This window comes from Thermothelomyces thermophilus, chromosome 1, assembly GCF_000226095.1.
Source record: "Thermothelomyces thermophilus ATCC 42464 chromosome 1, complete sequence".
Lineage (NCBI taxonomy): Eukaryota > Fungi > Ascomycota > Sordariomycetes > Sordariales > Chaetomiaceae > Thermothelomyces > Thermothelomyces thermophilus.
Window position 1 is genome coordinate 3,811,804 of NC_016472.1, and position 20,394 is coordinate 3,832,197.

Consider the following 20,394-nt stretch of genomic DNA (forward strand, 5'->3'; position numbering starts at 1 on the left):
GCATCCGCACGCCAGTCAGTACTGAAACTCGCGGCGACGCTGCTGGTGTTGCTGCTGCTGCGGTCTGGCGGCCTCAAAGGTGTGGGAGGTGAAGCTGTTGAGGGTGTGGGCGACGGTGGTCCAGACGTCGGCGATGTGGAGGGCGACCTGGTCCATGACGAAGGCGGGGTCGTAGTAGCCGAGCCGGTCGAGGACGCCCCTCTTCTCCGACTTGTAGGGCGAGGGCACGGAGGCGAGGGCGCTGCCGCCGCGCTGCTTGAAGTCGGCCCAGAAGCGGACGAAGCCGCCGCGCGACGCGGCCGCCTTGGTCACGTACACCTCGTCCAGGTAGGCGTTGAAGGCCAGCACGTGGTGCACGTCCACCGGCCGGCCCGAGCCGTGCAGGACGATGACGCTCGACGCAAACGGCCCGTAGTTGAAGACCGTATCCACCGTCGTCGTCGTCGTCGTCGTCGTTGTTTTCGTCGCTTCCGCCGTCGCCGCCGCCGTCTCAGTCCGCTCAGAGATGGTGCAGACGAAGCCCAGGTAGCGGAGGTTGCCGTCGCTCCAGACGGTGGTGCCGCTCTTGATGCCGAGGAAGTTGCCAGGCCGGATGTACCTATATATGAGAGAGTGGCTACAGTTAGTTTATTTTTTATTTCAAAAAAAAAAAAAAAAAAAACTGGTTTTCTTTTCTTTTCTCGCTTGCCTCCAAAGCAAAAAGTGATGGCGTGAGTTGTGATAGGGGAGCACATACCAGCGGAGACCGAGATGGAAGGCGAGGGCGATGGCGTAGTCGGAGGCGAAGGCCGGGCAGAGGGGGACGCTGGTCATGTCGAAGACGCGCCTGAGGCCGAGGACGGCGCTGACCTCGGACTTGGGGTCGTTGATGCGCAGGCCCGAGACGGTCTCGCCATGGTAGAGCGCCGGGGTGGCGATGCAGGTGCCGTCGTGGCGCTCGATCAGGCGCACGATGCTGTGCACGTCGCGCGAGCTGATGTCGCGGGTCTTGGGGGGGACCGGGTCGCCGGGGATGCGGGCGTCGGCGAAGAATGCGACGGGGCCAAACGTGGGACTATATTGCGTACACGTGCAGTGTCAGCAAGGAGGAAGGCACAGGAACAAAAAAAAAAAAGAAAATGAAAAAAGAAAAAAAGGACCGAAGGAGGACGAACCGCAGGTAGCCGGGCTCGGTCAGCTCGTTGATGCTCCGATTAATCGGCGCGGGCTGCACAATGTCGCCCGTGGGCCGGACGACATTGTGGGTGACGGCAGTCAGCTTGTGGCCGATGCGGCTGCCGTGAACTTGTTAGCCTTTTTCGTTTTCTCTTTCTCTCTATTTCCCTGGTGCCTTCGCGTTTGCCCATCAAGAGGGGTGGGTACTGACCGATTTTTCAGACTGTGCACGAGATTGAGGACCGTGTGTGCCCTGGGATCGTCGGCCGAGACGCCCGGGGTAGAGAAGAAGCGGTCCAGGTCCGGGTGGTTATACTCGATCCACTCGTACTGCTTGTCGGGCGTCTCGTGGTGGAGGGCCCAGATGAGGGTGGAATTGGGGCTGTAGGTTGGAAAGAAGAGGATGCGGCGGCGGGCCGGGCTCGGGCGGTTCCTCTCAGCGGCAGGGCCCGAAAGGTCGGCACACAGCTTCTTGTGAACGGGCCAGTCGGCCACCTGGCAGGCGCGCGAGCAGTAGCGGGCCCCCCTGCAGGTGTTGCAGTAGCTGATGTAGCGCTTCTCGCACACCACGCACAGCTCGTCCACGTCGCCCTCGGTCTTGCCCCGCTCCATGTCCTGCATCAGCCGCGCCAGGTTCTCGTCGCCGCCGTAGCTGGCGGGGGTCTGAACGAAGGCAGCAAAATTGGGGTTACGGGGAGCACCACCAACACTACCACCACTCGCAGCAGGAGCATCAGTCGCAGTAGGAGCATCAGTAGCACCAGCACCATCGGGCTCGCCGTGGCTGGCAGTGGCCGGGTCCTCATTTGCCATCGCGGCAGCATCGTCGGCAGCATCGTCGGCGGCATCGTCGGCAGCATCATCGGTGGACTCGCCCTCCTGCATTTTTTCCATCTTGTCATCGGCTGCTTCGACCACCGCGCTGCTCTCGGGCTCGACGTTATCGGGCGCGCCCTCTTTTTCCTCTAGAGCAACTGCTGCGTTCTTTCGCTGCTTCTTCCTCTGCTTCTTTCTCTTCTTCTTGCTCTTCTCGGGCGATGCCTCACTGCCGTTCTGAGACGAAACAAAAACCTCGGCCGAAGGCTTGAGAACCTGGCCCTCAGCGCCGGGACCTAGAACAACAGAGTTTAGATTGAGGCACAAATTATCTCGGATGAACTGTGACGGCTCTCTTACCTTCGGATGCTACGGCGGCCGGAGTGACCACTGCATCAGACACCGCACCAGTCAGGCCGTCGGAGAGCGCTGACGCGGTCATGTTTGCAACGTCATCGGTCTTGACCATATTGTCGGCGGTCTCATCATCATCATCGGATCGGTCATTCATGGCCGCAATGTCTGAATCGACCGCCTTCTCCATCTTGTCGGACTTGGTGCCGGTGACGACATCCTGCGCAAGGACACGAACATCGGTCGGGGTTTCATCCTTGTGGTCTTTGGTGGACCGCTCGTCGAGGGGGTGGACTTCGACCGTGTCACACTCTTTGATCTTCTCGAGCTTCTGAATCAGAGGCTCAATCGGATCAACCGTCTTTCTCTTTGATTCGGGCTCAGCCAAAGTGCGACTGGCCATCAGGTCTCTGTAGGCCTCAATCAAACCGACTAGTCGAGACTCGAAGACCTCCTCAGCGGTCAGCTTTTCGCTCATGATTTCTTTGGAAATCTCGGCCGATGCATGGCCATGGCTCATAGCCTGGTCAGTCGCAGACTTCTCGTCCTTGAGGATGTTCTTGGATTCCTTAGTATCGCCATGCTCGTCGGCGATGGGCGCAGAAGCTTTCTTATTTTCCAACAAAGCAGGAACTTCAGTTGCAATCTGGTCCGTCGCGGCCAGCTTGCTGACGGCCTCAGCCGTGTCGAGGCCAGTTTTATGCTTCATCCTGGCAAATTGTTGGCAAGGATTGACGCGCAAGGATGAAGAAGGATGGTGTGGGAGAGCAAAGTGCAGCGGAAATCGAGGCGACCGGAGCGAAAACTTCAAGCCCTGGTGCATCTCGGCGCAGACCCGCTTCCCCTCGTGTCTCGGCGGTGACATAGGGTTATCACGGCGCACACATTGCTTCTTCCTGTGGGATAGAGGGCAGAGTTCTCAAGATCGGACCGGAGGTGTGGGTGCTTTGGCCGCGGACCCCCCATGGCCAACGCTCGTGCCGCGGTCCATGTTTGAGGCTACGGCCAGACATAGGGTTGCACAACTGGACATCGTCGTAGCAAGAAAATCCAGACTCAGATGATAACAGAGAAGCGACCATTGTTCATCTCCGCCATCACCTGGAGGGCAAGACTTTGTGGTTGGCCAACGAAGTGTTAGCCGCAGCACAGGGGCTGGGCTTGAAGCAGCCTACGGGCTTAGCCAAAGAGCTCACGGAAGATTAAGAATTGACAATGTCTATGTGGATTCACAGACGGAGCTGAACTGCTCACTTAGCATGCAGCCTACTGTGTCTCTTATGCACATAATCAAGGAACCAACTCAATGGGAAAGGGGGTGGCGCTGCAAGTAAACAAACAAAGCCGTCTCAGCGCTCAGAGCCTTTCTGGTTCTCTTAACACAGCAAATAGTGAATGAAGAAGATTGAAATAGACAAGAGTGCCTAGAATTTCAAACAGAAATTGATTAATGACCTCAATCATCTCCAATAGTAATGATGAATGTGATGAACCGGGTTTGTGATCTGCTGCGTCTTCTGGGTTGCCAGGTTCGAGCTGTGGCGCTCACTGTGGCTGGTGCGAGACCAAAACTCGAACACCCTGAGGTGGGCTGTCTGGACCCCAGCCCCACATCAGCTTTTCGTTATCGATATGCCCCGGTCCTGATTTTCTCAGCAACATGCGCATCTGCATCTGGTCGCATCTCTAGAACCGCCAATTGTCGTCCCCATTTTCGACAAATTCCCTCAACAAATATGCTGCGCCAAATGTAATGTCATTTCTGCCTTTTCCCGTTCGATAACAGCTCTTGATTCTGACTCTCGGTTTCGCAGAAAACCCCGGAATGCCCGCTCCAAGCGGGCCCTCGAGAAGAGGGCGCCCAAGATCGTCGAGAATCCCAAGAAGGCCCTGTTCCTGCGCGGCACCACTTGCAGCCAAATCGTACGAAAAAAAAAAAAAAAATAGCATTAATGCCGAGGGTGGCCATTCACGCTGACAATTCCGTCTCACAGACCCAAGATGCCCTCGGAGACCTGTATGCGCTGAGGAAGGACAACGCCAAACGTTTCCAGAAGAAGAATGCCAGTATGCGCCGCCTCCGCTCCTCTTAATCTTTGATCAAGCAGTCCCGGAGGCCAAATGGGCTGACTTTACCCCCCCCCCCCCCCCTTTTCCCCTTTTTTTTCCCTTTTACCATAGTCCATCCCTTCGAGGACGCCAGCTCGCTCGCCTTCTTCTCGGACAAGAACGACTGCAGCCTGCTCCTCTTCGGCAGCAGCAACAAGAAGCGCCCGCACACCATCACCTTCGTCCGCACGTTTGACTACAAGATCCTCGACATGCTCGAGTTCTACCTGGATCCCGAGTCCTTCCGGAGCCTGTCCCAGTTCAAGACGGAGAAGATCCCCATCGGGATGCGACCGCTCATGGTGTTTGCGGGGACCGCCTTGTATGCCATCTTTCCTCCGACAAAACACTCGTTGTTTTTTTTTTTTTTCCTTTTTCCTTTTTCCCTTTTTAATATCTTTGACTAACCGATTAAACTCAAATCCACACACGATTTATTATTAGCGAATCCCCCGTGCCCAACGCCTTCACCATGGCCAAGTCCATGCTGATCGACTTCTTCCGGGGCGAGACGACGGACAAGATCGACGTCGAAGGGCTGCGGTTCTGCGTGGTGGTGACGGCCGACGAGCCCACCGAGTCCGCCGCCGCCGCCGCCGCGGCGGACCCGTCCTCGGCGCCCGTCCTCCGGCTGCGCGTCTACGCGATCCGCACCAAGCGCTCCGGCCAGCGGCTGCCCCGCGTCGAGCTCGAGGAGCACGGCCCGCGCATGGACTTCCGCCTCGGCCGCGTGAAGGAGCCCGACGAGGCCCTCCTCAAGGAGGCCATGCGCCGCCCCAAGACCAACGAGGAGCGCACCAAGAAGAACATCTCGACCGACCCCATGGGCGACAAGATCGGCCGCATCCACATGGGCAAGCTCGACCTCAGCGGCCTGCAGACGCGCAAGATGAAGGGCCTCAAGCGGTCCCGCGACCAGCACGACGATGCCGAGCGGGACGACGACGACGACGAGACGGTCGGGACCGCCAAGGCCGCGCAGGAGCAGCAGCCCACCAAGAGGAAGCGCAAGGTCAAGGCTTAGCTTAGTTGGTTGATTCACGTAATCAAGAGGAGGGGGATGGAGGGGGAAAGGTTGTTCAGTTCTGATTCTTCTTTCTCCCTCCCTCTCTCTCTCTCTCTTCTTCAAAACTTAACGCGGGCGTTTGGAGTGAGGAGGGGACCGGAAAAATACAACGGCGTCATGGACTCTTTTGTGGCTCGATATAAATTGGGGGGGTTGGAGGTGTTATTCACCATACGCATCTATGTATGTACATACTATCAAGTCTCGACCGTTTTCTCACGGCCGTTGCCTTGATGCAGTTGGCCGTGTCTTACAAACATCTGTCTTTCGTATCGTTTGCTGGGTCAATGCACCTCTTATAACTTTGCCGGAGACATAACCCTCCCCTCTTCTTCCTCCTTCTCCTCCTCCTCCTCGTCTTCCTCTTTCTTCTTCTGCTGCTGCTGTTATGGTATGCCATTTCTCGGCTCGAAACTTTCCCTTGCCCTTTGGGAGCCTTTCGAGCGTGGGTCAACCCATTGGTTTGCTTGATACGCCCAGGATGTTCCGCTGTTCCCCATGGGGCCGAGGAATCTCGGCACGGCTCTGCATGGCAGGACGGTTCGCTCCCACGTCGTCCGGGCTCCTTTGTTTAAGAACTGCCTATGCAGGGTTCTTTAGGTCTGCTGCCACCGCGACGGGTTGGGTACCTTGATAACCTTGACAGAAGGCCAGACAAACCATCCATCGCTGTAGCGTAACCCGTGTGCGGGCGCCAGATGCTCGGCATCCGGCCGAAATGGAATCTCGTCTGGCGAGTTCCTTTCACCTCGATTGTGTTGGTTTTATTTTTCTTTCTTACCTCTTTTACCTCATTTCCCCTTCTCGCGAATCACGCTTGGTTCCCCATGGGCGGCACAGACTCGGGCACGGCAGGGATGCTCTGCATGGCCGTGGTCATCTGGCTCAGCAGCTCGATGTGGCGGACATATCCGCCCTGCTGGGCCTGGCCCTCGGCGAGGGCGCGCTCCTCGGCGTACCAGTCGGCGCCCCAGATGTCGGCGGGGATGGGCTCTCCGGCGCAGCCCTCCGGGTGCTCGTAGAGGGCGATGCGCATGGCCCATTCGAGGTGTGGCCACCAGGTGCGGTAGGCGTCCGGGCCGAAATAATCGCTGTTGAAGAGCGAGACGACCCCGAGAACCTCGCGCCGGGCCATGCCATGCAACCACCAGATCGAGTCCATCGACTTGAGCAGGGCGAAGAAGCAGGCCAGGATGGCGAGGGCGCGCGGGCGGCGCTCCTCGAGCAGCTCGATGAAGCGGCGCGAGACGGTGGCGGGGAAGGCGAGGGGCGCGCCCTTGTGCGGGATCTTGTGCGCCCAGTTGAGGACGGCGACGGCGTGTTGGTAGGCTTGCCGTGTGGAGGCAATTAGTTCGGGACTGGCGGCGGCGGCCGGTTTGTTTGGTGGTTGGTAGCTCGCTGAGGTGGACTGTGATGGTGGAGGAGGTGGTTGTGGCGGCGCCGGAAAGGGGCCGGCGGGGGTGACTGCGGGTGAGCTGAGAGATGCGGCCGAGACATCGCCCATGGCGGCGAGCTCCTCGTCCAGACCCTCCAGCAAGTGCCCGAAAAAGGTCTTTGGCCCCGCGTTGAAGTCCAGTTGAAGGACGGCTTGAGAGTTGATTACCTGTGTCACGACGGGGCTGGAACGCAAGTACTGCCACGAAGCAGCAGTAATTGCCTTGACGCCCTGGAAGGAATGGAACCACGAGAAGGGGATGGAATAGCAGCCCGGTGGGCGGTTCTTCTGATTCGCGTCGGCATCGGCGTCATCTCCGACCATGACCTCATCCTTCATGAACACCCTCGTGGCCGTGGACTGGAAGGCGATGAGGGCTGAGGTCAGGAAGAGGGACTCGGCGTTGCTGCTGTTGATGCCCTTGGTCAGGGCGGCGCTGTACTCGGCGAGCGAGGCGGCCATGTAGGCGTGGGAGGCGCGTATTAGTTCCTTGTCGTTGGGCATCATGCTACGGAGGTGAAGGGCGGCGACGGCGAGGATGGCGTCGGCCAGGTGCTGGGAGCCGGAGAAGGCGAGATTCGGCACCGTGATCTTCCAGATGTCCTCCGTCACGGGCGCGGTGAAGGTGAAGGTCTTGCATGTCATGGCCGTGTAGTGGTGCATCAGCCTCAGCTCGAGCAAGCGGTGGCCCGGGGGCGTCGTTTGCGACACGGCCGGAGTTGGTGGGGGCCGACACAACGGCGCCGATCCGGACGATCCGGCCGACGCGCCGGACATGATGGATCCATGTCGGGAGGTGGGAGATCTGTAGTTGGCGGTCGAGCCGGGCGTAGAAGGCGAATCGGCGGCAGTAGCAGCAGCAGCAGCAGTAGCAGCAGCTTGAAGCTCGGCCAGGACCTCGGGGTGTTCAAAGTCACACGGGACACCGTGCTTTACGCAGTTGCCGCATCGAGGATGGACCTCGTCGCACTATCGCACGCAAAACAGAAAGAGTCAGACCGACCGGATATTCCGGCAAACGGCTCCCGTCTCCCCGTCCACCCACTCCCCCCGATGCGGCTCGGAGAAAAAACCTACCTTGATCTTGCGGGCCTTACACCGCCGGCAGCCAGACCGGGATTTCTTGTGGGAGCGACGGGGCGGCATACTATGGCGGCAGAGAATGTGCTAGCTCCTGGCCGATGAGAGAGATTGGAGAGTGGATGCGCGACCAGGCGCGGCCTGACCGCGTGCTGGCTTTTCCAAACTGTTTCCGACTTCCAAGATTCTTCTGGTGTTCTGTTTTTGATGTGCGGGCTACGGTGCGGCCTTCTGTGCCGACACTGGCGGCTCGCCGCTTCCCATGCTCAAGATGCTCGCGTCTTTCGCTCAGCGCGATGAGGGGGCCTCAATCGCCAACCTCGCTGCTACTGCGTACTTGCGTCAACGCTGGCAGCAGGAGGAATGTGGATGCTGGGGTGAAGTCGCAGGCCGCTGCTATTGGCAGTCTCGGGGACGATGTTAATGCAGGCACCGAGAGCCCGTCAGATGCAGCCAATCCTGAGTCGTGAATGGCGCCGTCCGGTGGGGTTGCCGAAGCAGGCAAGGCGGGAATCCTGGGTGTTTGCGTGTTAGTGGAGGGTTCACATGCTGAGGTGTCTTCCCCATCAAGTTATCTACTGCGAATGGTATTCTCAATTCTTCTTCGTCTTTAGAAGAGCCCTGGAAAGAATCTTGTACGACCAAGAAGATGGTCATTGATAGTAAAAAGAAGAAGAAAATATAAAAAGGCGTCAATTGCCAGTAAAAAGAAAACGGAACAGAGAGAAAACGGCGTCAAAATTCATCCATTTCTGTTCCAATGGAGGGATTCTTCGCTGATGGGCAACACAAGAGCAAAGTACAATAAATGATCATCGGCAGGTGGCTGCTGCCTTGCACCGGCCCGGAACACTTCAAAATGCCGGTGTGGAGTGCAGTTGCCCGACGAGGTGCAAACTTCCGGAACGGGAGAGCCGAGGCGCGCACAATTGCAATGGGCATGGCGGATGGGGGAACATATTGCATAAGTGAATTTACTGTGCAATTCGAATACCTGGATGTTTGTGAGTCATGAAGCTCTCAAATCACAAAACAACGCTTGCCTCAACATTTCACTACGCTTTCTAGTAAAATGATGACGAAGTAGGTGGTGATATTCAATATCCCATTCCCTCGATGAAGAGGGTGTTCCCTGTTTTGAGTCAGAACGTGTTTTGTCAGCCCACGAGGTTCAACCGTAGTCTACCCCGCCAAACCCGATTACTAGGAATACGACACTCCTCAGCGTCAGGGGCGGACCTGATGCAGTTGCCTGATTGGGCCACTCTCCATGGGGGGCAGGATGATTTCATCAGAAGCACAAAGCCTTGCGGCTTGCCACGGCTTCCCGAGATTTCTCCCCTTCGCAAGCCGCAGTGGAGGAACGGCAACCGGCCGACCCGACTTGCCGAATGCGGTGTGAAATCGTCAAGCACGCTACTGCAGCGCTACAGATGGCTTGCGGATAGACTCTTGCATAGTCTTCCCCTCAGCTTCCTATCGTAGCAGAAGTGTCGGCCTTCCGAGACAGACGGTGAGGCGCCAAGTACGACCGTGACACAACCTGCCCAGTTGAATCGTATCGCTGTATGTAATGATTACCTGCGAATCTGCGCCTGACGCGGCCCGGGCGGCACTGGCCGGCGCCCTTGTATGTACTCCGTACATAGGCCGATTTGAAATCCAGATGAGCAATCACCACCATCCGAAGCCCATCGAAGCCGTCGGACCCCGTCGAACCAGGGGAAGCCGACCAGGAGCGGAGCGGAGCGGAGTCGGACACCCAAGGGAATTTTTGCAGGTTGGAAGGGCGTAAAAAGTGTTAGTTATCAGTGATCCCTAACAATTAAAAAAGACCAAGGGCGCACGCTGCTGAGGAGAGAGCGGAGACGGAGAGAGCAAAGTAAAAAAAAAAAGGTGCAGAGAGGCGGCTCTAAAATCCATAAATACTAACGGATCCGGACACTTTTAAAACGGACCGCAAGATTGCACCATCCTCGGCAGAAATTGACAAAAGTGCACACGGGACGCCCGAAGAGGCCCTACTTGCAGCATTTGCAGTGCGCTACAAATATCCTTATTTGTTCTTTTTCTGGCATTTTGTACCTCGTTATCCAACCTTGTACTCCGTATTGCACATACATACATACTTTACCGGTTCTGCACCCCCACGTTCCACGTTTCGACATTCTAGAGGCCCAGAGCAGCCAACGTCAGCGCCGCAAAGAAAGAAAGAGAGAGAGAGAGAGAGAGAGAGCCAGAGAGGGGAGATCCAGGGATCCGGGCCACGACACAGCTAAGCAACGGCGATCGACCAAACGGAGGGCTCGCCGTCGATCGCACACCCTCGCAGACCCTCGCACACCCTCACACACCGTCACACCCTGCCGCGCGCCCCTTGCAGATAGTGTAGTGTAGCGACGCGGGAGCCATGACGGCCCACACGGACCAGGCCATCGCGACGCCGCCGCGGGCGCCGTCGCCCGAGCACGGGTTCGGGACGCTCGCGGTGCATGCGGGGTCGCCGCACGACCCGACGACGGGGGCGGTGATCGAGCCCATCTCGCTGTCGACCACGTTCGCGCAGACGGCGGTGGGCAAGCCGGTGGGCGAGTTTGAGTACAGCCGCAGCAGCAACCCGAACCGCAACAACTTCGAGGCCATGGTGGCGGCGCTCGAGCACGCAAAGTACGCGCTCGCCTTCTCGTCCGGCAGCGCGGCCACCACGGTCATCCTGCAGTCCCTGGCCGCCGGCTCGCACGTCATCTCGGTCTCGGACGTGTACGGCGGCACGCACCGCTACTTCACCCAGGTGGCCAAGGCGCACGGCGTCCGCGTCACCTTCACGCCCGAGATCGAGGTCGACATCCGCGACCACATCACCGAGTCGACCAAGCTGGTCTGGATCGAGAGCCCCAGCAACCCGACCCTGCGGCTGGTCGACATCCGCGCCGTCGCCACCCAGGCCCACGAGCACGGCGTCATGGTCGTCGTCGACAACACCTTCCTGAGCCCCTACATCCAGAACCCGCTCGACCACGGGGCCGACATCGTCGTCCACAGCGTCACCAAGTACATCAACGGCCACAGCGACGTCGTCATGGGCGTCGCCGCCTTCAACAGCGACGCCCTGTACAAGCGCCTCGCCTTCCTGCAGAACGCCCTCGGCGCCGTCCCCTCCGCCTTCGACGCCTGGCTCGCCCACCGCGGCGCCAAGACGCTGCACCTGCGCGCCCGCGCGGCCACCGCCAACGCCACCGCCGTCGCCCGCGCCCTCGAGGCCAGCCCCCACGTCATCGCCGTCAACTACCCGGGCCTCGACTCCCACCCGCACCGCCACATCGCCAAGAAGCAGCACCGCGACGCCATGGGCGGCGGCATGCTCTCCTTCCGCATCCGCGGCGGCCACGCCGCCGCCGAGCGCTTCTGCCAGCGCACCCGCATCTTCACCCTCGCCGAGTCCCTCGGCGGCGTCGAGTCCCTCTGCGAGGTGCCCAGCAGCATGACCCACGCCGGCATCCCCCGCGACCAGCGCGAGGCCGTCGGCGTCTTCGACGACCTCGTCCGCCTCAGCTGCGGCGTCGAGGACGCCGAGGACCTCAAGAAGGACGTCCTCCAGGCCCTCGAGTGCGCCGTCGCCGAGGTCGAGGCCGAGGAGGCCGCCGCCGCCGCCGCTGCCGCCAAGGACGGCAACGGCGTCGACGGCACCAATGGTACCAACGGCGTCAATGGCCATTGATGAATGGGTTGTTTGCTTGACAAGGTTGAAAGAAAAGGGGAAAAAAAAAGGGGAATTTTAAAAAAAAAAAGGGGAGGAGGGGAATATCTGGTCTATTTTTTTCTCTCTTTCCTTCAATCCTACTGTACATACGCAGTGAGGTCCAAGCGTGACGGGTTGGTTTTTGGTGAACCCCCCCCCCCTGTCGGTGATAGACCGCATGGCGCTACGATTTCATTTTCTTCCCTTTCTTCTTGCCCTCTGGCGCTTCTTCCCGTTGTGTTTGGGGGTCCTGGCTGGAATGGCTCGAGCGTATTCTCTCTCATCTTCTGCATGCTATTACAACACGAAAATCTATACATACACATGAGCGGCCCTGATAACTTGCAGTGGCTTGGAACGAAGTATATAGACGGACTACGCCCTTGCCGCCACCGTTCGTGACGCAGGCGAGCCAAAAAAAAAGGGGGTTATGAGATACGGCTTTATCCTATCCTTGGTTGCTCGGGTGTCCGTGACGGGTTGCATGTTATGTACAGCGGCATTGTCCTTTGGATGCAATTGGCCCGTGTCATCCGCAACAACCAGCCGTCTCCCTCCGTCCCGACCGTTCCCATTGTTCCTCCGTCACCGGGCCGGTCCCGGGCCCTTGACCTCCGACATTCCGGTCCGGACATCCGGGGAGAGTCTCGACCACCGAAAACGGCAAGGCGGCCGAGCCGCTGCGGCCGGTACCGAGCCAAGTCGCTGAGACCAGATACGGATTAACTACCGTCCCTCCATATATATATGTAGTGTATATCAGGTCATCCGCCTTCCCCATCTGGTAGGACCGACGAAGAGCCATAGTGTATTTGACCCTCGCGGGCCAACGCAGCGTGCCCTAATCAAATACGTATATACGGAGTATATGTACGGAATTACATACACTACACACGCACAAGGTAGTTAACTGCTTCTGTAGAAGAAAAACTCGCGCGAGTCGCCGATCCGTATGAACCAGAGCCGGCCCGGGAGCCGGACAAGCAGAATGCTCCGCAAACTTCAAATTGTGATGATGATTGTGATGATGACTTCATCGCCGCCCGCCGCCCCCTGACGATCCGCATTTGAGGGGACCTCCTTCCCTCCCACCCTTCTCTCTCTCCCAAGCCACAGGCGAGGAGACACTGACAGCAGAGAATTGACCGTCCGCAAATCTCCTGCGCGGGCTAACGTTAACTAGTGCTTTACTTGTATGTACATACATATATACATACATACAGTGCATGCGTTAGCACAGATTAATTACTATACAGAGTAAGTTACCAGCCCCGTACAGGTGGACGCCGAGGCGAGGTCGGATCACAAACACAACAAGTGTCTTGCACCTAACCTAGTGTTTATTAGTACGGGCGTGTCGCTGGTGAACCTCGCTCAATCCCAATTTCTCCCTGCTTCCTCCTTTCGCCTCGCAGACAATTTTACACACACACACACACACACAAAACCACGCACACTAAGTACATAGTAGACAAAACACATCGCGACAACCCTCCCAGTTCCCCACCACGTCCCCCATTATCCGTACTCGGCTTCAGAATCGTAACCCCAAATCCGAGTAACTACAGGCGCCAGACTGTAACCGTGGACAGAAAATATCATTAAGTATTGCCGTAGCCCAAGTACTGTCTGTACCAATACGATGAACTTTTAAAAGCATATCGATAACCCTCTCCCAAAACACTTCCGCTCTAACGTATTAAACACCCCCCCAAAACCTAACCCCCCCGATAAAAAAAAACAAACCCTAATCCCCAAGCCGGGAATTTCCCAGGGCCAAAACCCCCAACCGAAACGCCTTTTTAAATTCTGTTTTGTTCCTGTGATAACGTGCGCCCTTTTCGATGTGGCAGAGACAAAATCAACAAGAATAAAATGCAGAGTAGTAATATCCAGGCATGCATGCATGTATGCGGAAAAAAAAGAGAAATGCTCGATATGTAAACAGAGAATCGCTGTAACCGACGTAGATGCAGATGATGTAAAATGAGAAGACGCTCTCTGTCCGTACTCTGCCGTGTCGAGCCGTGCAGTCTCTCTCGTCAAGTCCTCTCTCCTGCGCAAGTCGGGACACTCGAGAAGGTTTGATACCGACCGTAACCGGTTTTGATGAACACGTATCGATGAGGATACGCCTGACGAAGGCGTCATCCAGCCGCCTTCGAGTTCGTCGACCAAAGGGTGGTGAGAAAATTGGATAGAAGCTCATTGGTTTTGTCAAGGCTCTTTCCATCTCGCCTCGGGTGTCTTCACTTCAGTGGTCGCCTGCTAGCCGCGCGCACGCATCCCAAGCCCCTCGACGCTCAGCGTCGGCACCTCGACCTCGCTCAATCCCAGGACGCCCTCGTCGCGGCGGCGGTCTACAAAGTTGTTGCACTCGCCAACCACCATGCTCCACTCGGCGAGCGCCCGCCCGGCATACACGGCACCGGGCGCATATACCCCGGTGGGGCGCTCGGGGCGGACTACTGGCGGGGGCACGGGCGCGGATACCGCAGGTCCGGCTCGGTTGTTGTTGCTGCTACGGTCAAGCGACCGACGCCGACCATCAAGAGTGCCGTTGCGGTCCAACTCAGAGCCGCCCGGGCCGAAGTCCGACATTGTCCTGATGCGGGACTGGACCTTTAGCCTGCCTTCGCCGTCGGCTTTGCCTTCGGTATCGCCGCCGTAATCATCGAACCCTGTTATGCCAAGTGGCGCAATATCGACGTTCAGCAACGGCCGTTTCTCGGCGTCCTTGACCCGCGATGGGCTGCGGGGTTCGCCGTCGTTGGCGGCGAGGGGTCTGGCGTTGCGCGCTTCGCTGATCAAGCCCGTCTGCAGCAGCCCGCTAACCCTCCGCGTCTCGGGCGGCAGGCCTGCCGAGACTGGTGGCGGTCCGTCGGCCCCGGAGCGGGCGCTGACCCGGGCCTGTGCGGGCGCCGGGAGCCGAGGCCGGGTTATGATGCGGTCGCGGCTGGGCGGGCAAGGCATTGGCGTGCCGCCGGGGCCCGTCTGCCATGTCAGCGTGAAACGAAAGACGAAAGTGGCCGCGTCGAACGTGGGCGTTGACCCGGTAGACGAGACGGACGCGGAGGAAGGGGCGACGCCTGTCGAAGGGCCCTGCTTTGGCGGAGTCGGCGGACCCGGTGGCCCGAACGGGTTCGGCTTCCCTGAGCCGCCCGTCGGCCGCGAGGCCGCCGTATCGCGGCGAGCCTGCTCCAGCTCCTCCTCCCAACGCTTCGTCTCCGTCGTCGGACTGTCCTGCGAGGCGCCGAATGGGAGCACCTTGCCCAGGAGCGACAATCGCTTCTTGAACGACATGCCGCCGCCGTCCGCCTTCCCATTGCTGCTGCTCGAAGCGCCGTCGCCGGTGCCGGTTGCCGGGGCGCGGTAGTCAAACAGGGTATCCACGGTCGGGAAAGCGCCCGAGAACGAGTCGAAGCCGAGCCGCAGCGAGCGTTGCGGCTGTTGGACTTCGGTCCGGATGATGATGAACCGCTTGCCCGGGGCAGGGCACGCAGGCGCCGTCGACGGAGGCATGCGTCCCTTGGCTTCGGCATCCTGCTTGAGCCAGAGATAATGCGACCAGACCGTCTTCAGCCGCTGCGACACGACGAGGAAGATTTTTCTGTATTGTTGTCAGTCCTGAGACGGTTTTTTTTTTTCACAAAGAGCTTGGGATGCCACGGTTCCTTCCTTACATGTCTACCTCGCTGGCGCTGCCCGAATCCCTGCAGATCCGCCAACAGAGCAAGCGCATGTAATAAGCGCGGACCATCGGAGACCAGTGATTGAAAAACTTTGCAAAGACGCCTTCGGAGAGCAGCCAGCCAAGGCAGACGGCCTCCTTGCGGGCAGGGTCGGCGGTGATGGCATCCCAGAGGGTGTAGATGAAGGACAAAACGCGAATCTCGGACATGGTATTATTCGAGTCCATGAGCATCTTTCCGACATCGAACCAGAAAGGCCAGTCGATGTAATCGGTGGGCTTGGCAAGGCCGAGTTGGCAGAAGTAGTCAGATCGCCCGGTTTCGTCGACCGGAGACGTCGCGGCGCCCATGTTGACCGAGGTCTGGAAGGCGTCGAGCACGACCAGCGCCTCCTCGAGGAAGTCGCACAGCATAAAACACGAGGCGTGCTCGAAACGGGGCGTCCTCTTGGTGGCAGCCTTCGTGACGGCAACGAAGGCCTCGGCAAAGGTCTTCTTGATCTCTGGGCCTACGGCGAACGAGTTGTCGGCCAACATGTCTTTGAGCAGGAGCAGCAGCCGGTTCTCGTCCATTCCCTTCATCAGATTGCTCGGTAGCGGAGGCGCCGTCAGGGCGGCATCCGCGCCGTGGAGGGCGTCGGAAAGGGGCGGCCCCAGCACGGCATCGAGGGAGGCCTGGCGGTGGATAGTGCTGTCCAATATCGACAGCAGCTGGGCGTGGACCAGGGCGAAGGCCGGGGCACGCGCCTTCTCGACCAGCGGGAGGCCCTCTGGCATGAATTCTTGGGCGAGGACGTGAAAGTACCTGCAGAAGATGAAGAGCAGGTCCGTATCCCCGCCCCGCCACCTCGACACCCAAGGGCCGTGCCAATGGATCTTGGCGACCAGGAGCGGGAGCTTGGCGGCCACCCGCAGCTTGTCCGAGAGCGTCTTGACCGACGACCAGCCCAGCTTGTGCATGTGCGACGGGAACAGGGCGACGATGTCGTCGCTCTCGCCCTTGCTCCTTCTCGGCAGCCCGAACTCGTCCGCCACCCTGCGCAGCAGGTCCGCGTTCAGGCCCCAGAGGCGAACCAGCACGTCGCAGACGCCGGGCACAAAGAAGAAGGCGTAGGCGCACGCCTTGCCGCACCAATTGACCAGGCTCATCGGGGCGTGCCGAAGCGACAGCTTCTCGACGACCAGCGCCATCTGCACCGTGAGGTTGGTGACGAACATGGTGCGGACGTTGTGCTCGGCCGACTCGGCAATCAGGAGAGAATCGGGGTCGTGCGCCGCCGCCACGGTCGAGCCGGTTCCCGACCGCGGCCGGACCCGTTCCCGGGCGCAGCGGTTGGCCAGGGGCTGGAACTGGCTCGTGCAGGCCCTCCACTCTGGACGCATCATGATCATGGTGATGGCCTCGAGCAGAGCCGGGCGGTCGACGCCGGCCACTGGTTGCAAGACGGGGAAGTGAACGCCGAGGGAGGCGATCGCCTGGCCAAGGCCGGTCGGCAGCCTCGAGCTGGCGCCGGTCAGCATCACCAAGAGGCCGTTCCACCACTTGTTCAGAATGGTCGCTCTGCGGTCGAAGTCCTCGGCCGTCAGGACGGCTCGGTTCGAGTTGGACGGGTGGTATGCCGTGCTTCGCAGGAAGGGCACCAGAATCGACCGGACCACGCCCATGCGCCCGGCCGTGGAGCTCTTGGCAGCGAACTTGGAGAATTCCATGTCGAGCGTCCGGTACGTGGCCCAGAGCGGGTCGCGCGACGTCGGGTGCGGCATCGTCACGTTCGTGTCCACGGTCGACTGGGAGGTGTTCTCGGACGCGCTGCTGGCCGTTGCCGTGTCGGTATCCGGGTCGGTGTCGACGGACGGCGCCTTCGACGACGTGCGGGATGTGGCCGAGCTGACGCTATTGTAAGAAGCATTCTTCGGGACGGCGGCAGGAGAGGCCGGGAAGCCGATCGGGGACGGCGCCGAGGGCGTCCCGCCCTCGGACTCGCTCGCGGCGCCGCTCCTGCCAAGAGAAGTCTTGAGGGTGAGGGACGGAGGGCCCCGCGAGAAGACGTTCTGCGGCTTCTGCTTGATCCTTGTCAGATAGCTGCTGGCGCGGTTCAGGGCGCTTCTCTTAGGCGGCGGCTCGGCGGTGCTCGCGGCGTCGGCCTTGGTCTGCCCTCCCGGAGTCGTTTCTGTGCCGAGCGCGGGAGCCGCCTCGGCGGAGACGGAACGGCTGGCGCCCCGCGGCTTCTCGGGTCTGCTGGGGGGCGACGGGGATCTCGACTTGGTGATCCAGGACCGCTTGGCAAAGTCGGCAAACGACTCGATCGTTCGTGATCGGTCCAATGGCTTCCCCAGCCTCTTGGGGCGGTGTTCCTCCTCGCCGGCCCGGACGCTGGGAGTCGTGTTTGTTGAGCCCGGAAACAACGAGAGGGGACGGTCGACCATTGATCTGCTCCGGTTGCGAACGTGGCCGCCCACCACCGTGACGCCGGCTGCCGTCTCGCTCGCGGTAGTCGGATGGCGATCGCGCTCGGATTTGGAGGGCGGAAGCGTGCCTTCTGTCGCCGTGGCGGGCCTCTGTGGTGGCTGCTCTCGGGCTACTCCCTCGACGGTGGCAAAGCCGAATGACTTCTCGAACTCGCTGACCAGGTCGAAGGAGGGAATGTCGAAGGCTGCGAGATCTGGCAGCGGCGGGAGGCTCTTGAAGCCGGGAGAGCGATCGACCGGGGCCGCATCCCGACTGGGAGATAGCGGGGGGGATGGTTTGGGCGGCAGGGCTCGGCCGGGGCCAGTTAACGTTAATGAATCCAACGTTGGTTGCGAGACATGAAAGGCAAGTGGTGTTCGGGACTCGACAGCCCACGAGGCCACCGCAGCACCCCGAGAACCACTCATCGCATGGCACAGACGGGCCACCGAACGCCCAGACTTGGCTCTGCCTCTGGGTTGCCCTCTTTGCTGCACAACACAGCCCCAGCGAAAGAAAAAGAACCCAGACAAACACTCGCGCACACACCTACAAGCCCACTCGCTCCCAGCTTACTGCGTAAGTGCGCCGGGATGTAATCCGTACAGAACACTAAAACCTCGCAGCTGCTGGCTCGTCGCGTAGGTCGTGGTGTGCACTGGTTCGCTGGTTCGCTGGTTCGCCGGGCACGCCAGCTCTGTCGGCAGCCGCAACGCCTCCCCCCCAAGAAAAGGGCCCCGGTTGGGCGCAACGGAACAGCGCAACAACCTACCTCTCCACAACCAAATGCCTACTAGTAGGCAGTTTTACCAGGTACGAACAAGGATGTGTTGGTGTGCTGTTCGGATGAGTGCGCGGGCAGGCGGGTTCCTCCCAAAGCGAGGGCTTGGGCCCTTGAGTCGCTGGTTCCTTCCTTTCCTGCCTGGCTCCTTGCCTGGTTCCTGCCGCTTCCACCGGGCGCAAGACGGGATTGTTGGCAGCAATCAGGGAATCCTCCCTTCTGTTTGCTGCGGCGCCGGGCTCTGATCCACTCTCGCTCAGAACATGTTCGCTGGAACTGACCCCTGGCAGGCGAGTAATAATATGACAATTAACGACGCGATGACGCTATTGTGTAGGACATAGAAGGACAAGGGACAGGAATATCCCAGCAATCCGATAATTGAGGGGAAAAAGGGCCAGGCCTAGGAAGATAACAAAAAAAACATCAAAGATCGGGGGGGCAGCCACCATGAACTTTATTAGTGTAGAGCAACACCCGAAGGCGGAATACAAAGAGAGGTCGACATGAACCAGAGTCCCTGTCGAGGCTTTGCTCGAACTTGACTCGTAGTGGAGATCTCTGGCGGTCGCGCTCTCGCACCTTGCTGGCTTGGCAGTCGGGACAAGGCGAGCGACGATCGAATCGAGCGCACGGGTGCAGCGGCGGGTGGAAACCTTGCGGGATGAGGCCAGTGCTTCGTGGAGCGTCGGTGGCTGCAGTTGCGGGCACTAGGGCACCCACTCTCCTTCCCTCTCGCGGCCCAGGTGGGCAGTTGTTGTCGTCGATCTCACCGAACGCGGGCAGATTTACCACAACACTTACTATACACGTATAGTACGCAGTACGTCGCGCTACCGCCCAGATGTGGCAGGCGGCCGAGGGACGGGACTGACCGACTGACGGCGCGTCCTGATGCGAAATGGCGCAACGTTGGGCGGGAAAGTGCACATGTCTGTTCTTTGCGAATCCGATCGGGGCTACGGATACCAGTACGGAGTACTTCGTAGTTCATGTAAAAAAAGCCTGCGGGGCGGTGGATAGGTAGAGGACCCGTGGACGCTCAGGTTCTCTGGAAACCAGCAGAAGTCGAAAGCGCAGGTTTGGAGGTCTTTCGATACGTAGCGGGGCCTCCCAAGGTGGATCGTAACTAACAATATCCCAGCCTGGACGGCGGCCACGCCGCTGAATACGGGACTTCCTCGGGCGGTGAGAGAAGGTGTTCCTTGCAGGGGAGGATTGCGCTAAAAGAGAGGCCCGGCGTCAGGGGTTTGTCGCAGAAGCAACACGGCGCCCAGATGCGGTTGGGCGGTACGGAGTAAGTTACTTGTAATTCAGAGACGCGAACACATTTGTGTCTGGGGTTGCGTCGGGGTGCAGCTTTGTCAAAAGCCCTGCCGTCCAGTAGTCAATGGTCCCGCGTCTTTCTGTTTACACGGTCCTCCAATTGAACGATTGAAAAACAAGCGGCCTCTTCGGTCGGCCACCGCCATCGCAAAGAGCAAGGCCAGACGGCCGTGGCTCCCGGATTGACTGCTCTTTCCCGTCTTGTCAAACTTTGCGATGCCAAGCCGACTACTATGAGTATGCTGGTCGAGCTGAGGCCTCTCCACCCGCGTGGCAACCCCACGTCAAAGAGGGAAAGCGGCTTGATGATGAAGGCAGTTGCCCACGTCAACGTGGCAGTCCGCGAAAGCCGCGGCTGGCCCTCTCAACAACCTGGTCTTGATTTTCAGGCAC

The 20,394-nt window shown here is 59.4% G+C and overlaps 5 protein-coding genes across 5 annotated transcripts; 2 read left to right on the plus strand and 3 right to left on the minus strand.

Annotated features, from left to right (window-relative positions):
* Window positions 1-15: 15 nt before the first annotated feature.
* On the minus strand, window positions 16-1,968 carry MYCTH_2055557 (uncharacterized protein; the record flags this gene model as incomplete). The annotated part of the gene is made up of 4 exons (XM_003659209.1): window positions 16-598; window positions 737-1,054; window positions 1,155-1,274; window positions 1,367-1,968. The coding sequence occupies 4 exons, from the start codon at window positions 1,966-1,968 to the stop codon at window positions 16-18; spliced, it is 1,623 nt and encodes a 540-aa protein (XP_003659257.1).
* Window positions 1,969-3,978: 2,010 nt separating this feature from the next.
* MYCTH_2296049 (uncharacterized protein) lies at window positions 3,979-5,673 on the plus strand. The gene is made up of 5 exons (XM_003659210.1): window positions 3,979-4,075; window positions 4,140-4,248; window positions 4,320-4,392; window positions 4,507-4,756; window positions 4,879-5,673. The coding sequence occupies exons 1-5, from the start codon at window positions 4,062-4,064 to the stop codon at window positions 5,456-5,458; spliced, it is 1,026 nt and encodes a 341-aa protein (XP_003659258.1). The 5' UTR covers window positions 3,979-4,061; the 3' UTR covers window positions 5,459-5,673.
* A 550-nt stretch (window positions 5,674-6,223) lies between these two features.
* Window positions 6,224-8,001, minus strand: MYCTH_2296051 (uncharacterized protein). The gene has a single exon (XM_003659211.1). The coding sequence runs from the start codon at window positions 7,710-7,712 to the stop codon at window positions 6,312-6,314; it is 1,401 nt and encodes a 466-aa protein (XP_003659259.1). The 5' UTR covers window positions 7,713-8,001; the 3' UTR covers window positions 6,224-6,311.
* Window positions 8,002-10,257: 2,256 nt separating this feature from the next.
* Window positions 10,258-11,979, plus strand: MYCTH_2296056 (uncharacterized protein). The gene is made up of 2 exons (XM_003659212.1): window positions 10,258-11,781; window positions 11,826-11,979. The coding sequence occupies exon 1, from the start codon at window positions 10,426-10,428 to the stop codon at window positions 11,731-11,733; it is 1,308 nt and encodes a 435-aa protein (XP_003659260.1). The 5' UTR covers window positions 10,258-10,425; the 3' UTR covers window positions 11,734-11,781; window positions 11,826-11,979.
* Window positions 11,980-13,502: 1,523 nt separating this feature from the next.
* MYCTH_2296057 (uncharacterized protein) lies at window positions 13,503-18,501 on the minus strand. The gene is made up of 2 exons (XM_003659213.1): window positions 15,438-18,501; window positions 13,503-15,364 (listed from the first exon to the last, which is right to left on the minus strand). Exons 1-2 carry the CDS (start codon window positions 18,320-18,322, stop codon window positions 14,023-14,025), a joined length of 4,227 nt encoding a protein of 1,408 aa, XP_003659261.1. The 5' UTR covers window positions 18,323-18,501; the 3' UTR covers window positions 13,503-14,022.
* Window positions 18,502-20,394: the final 1,893 nt, after the last annotated feature.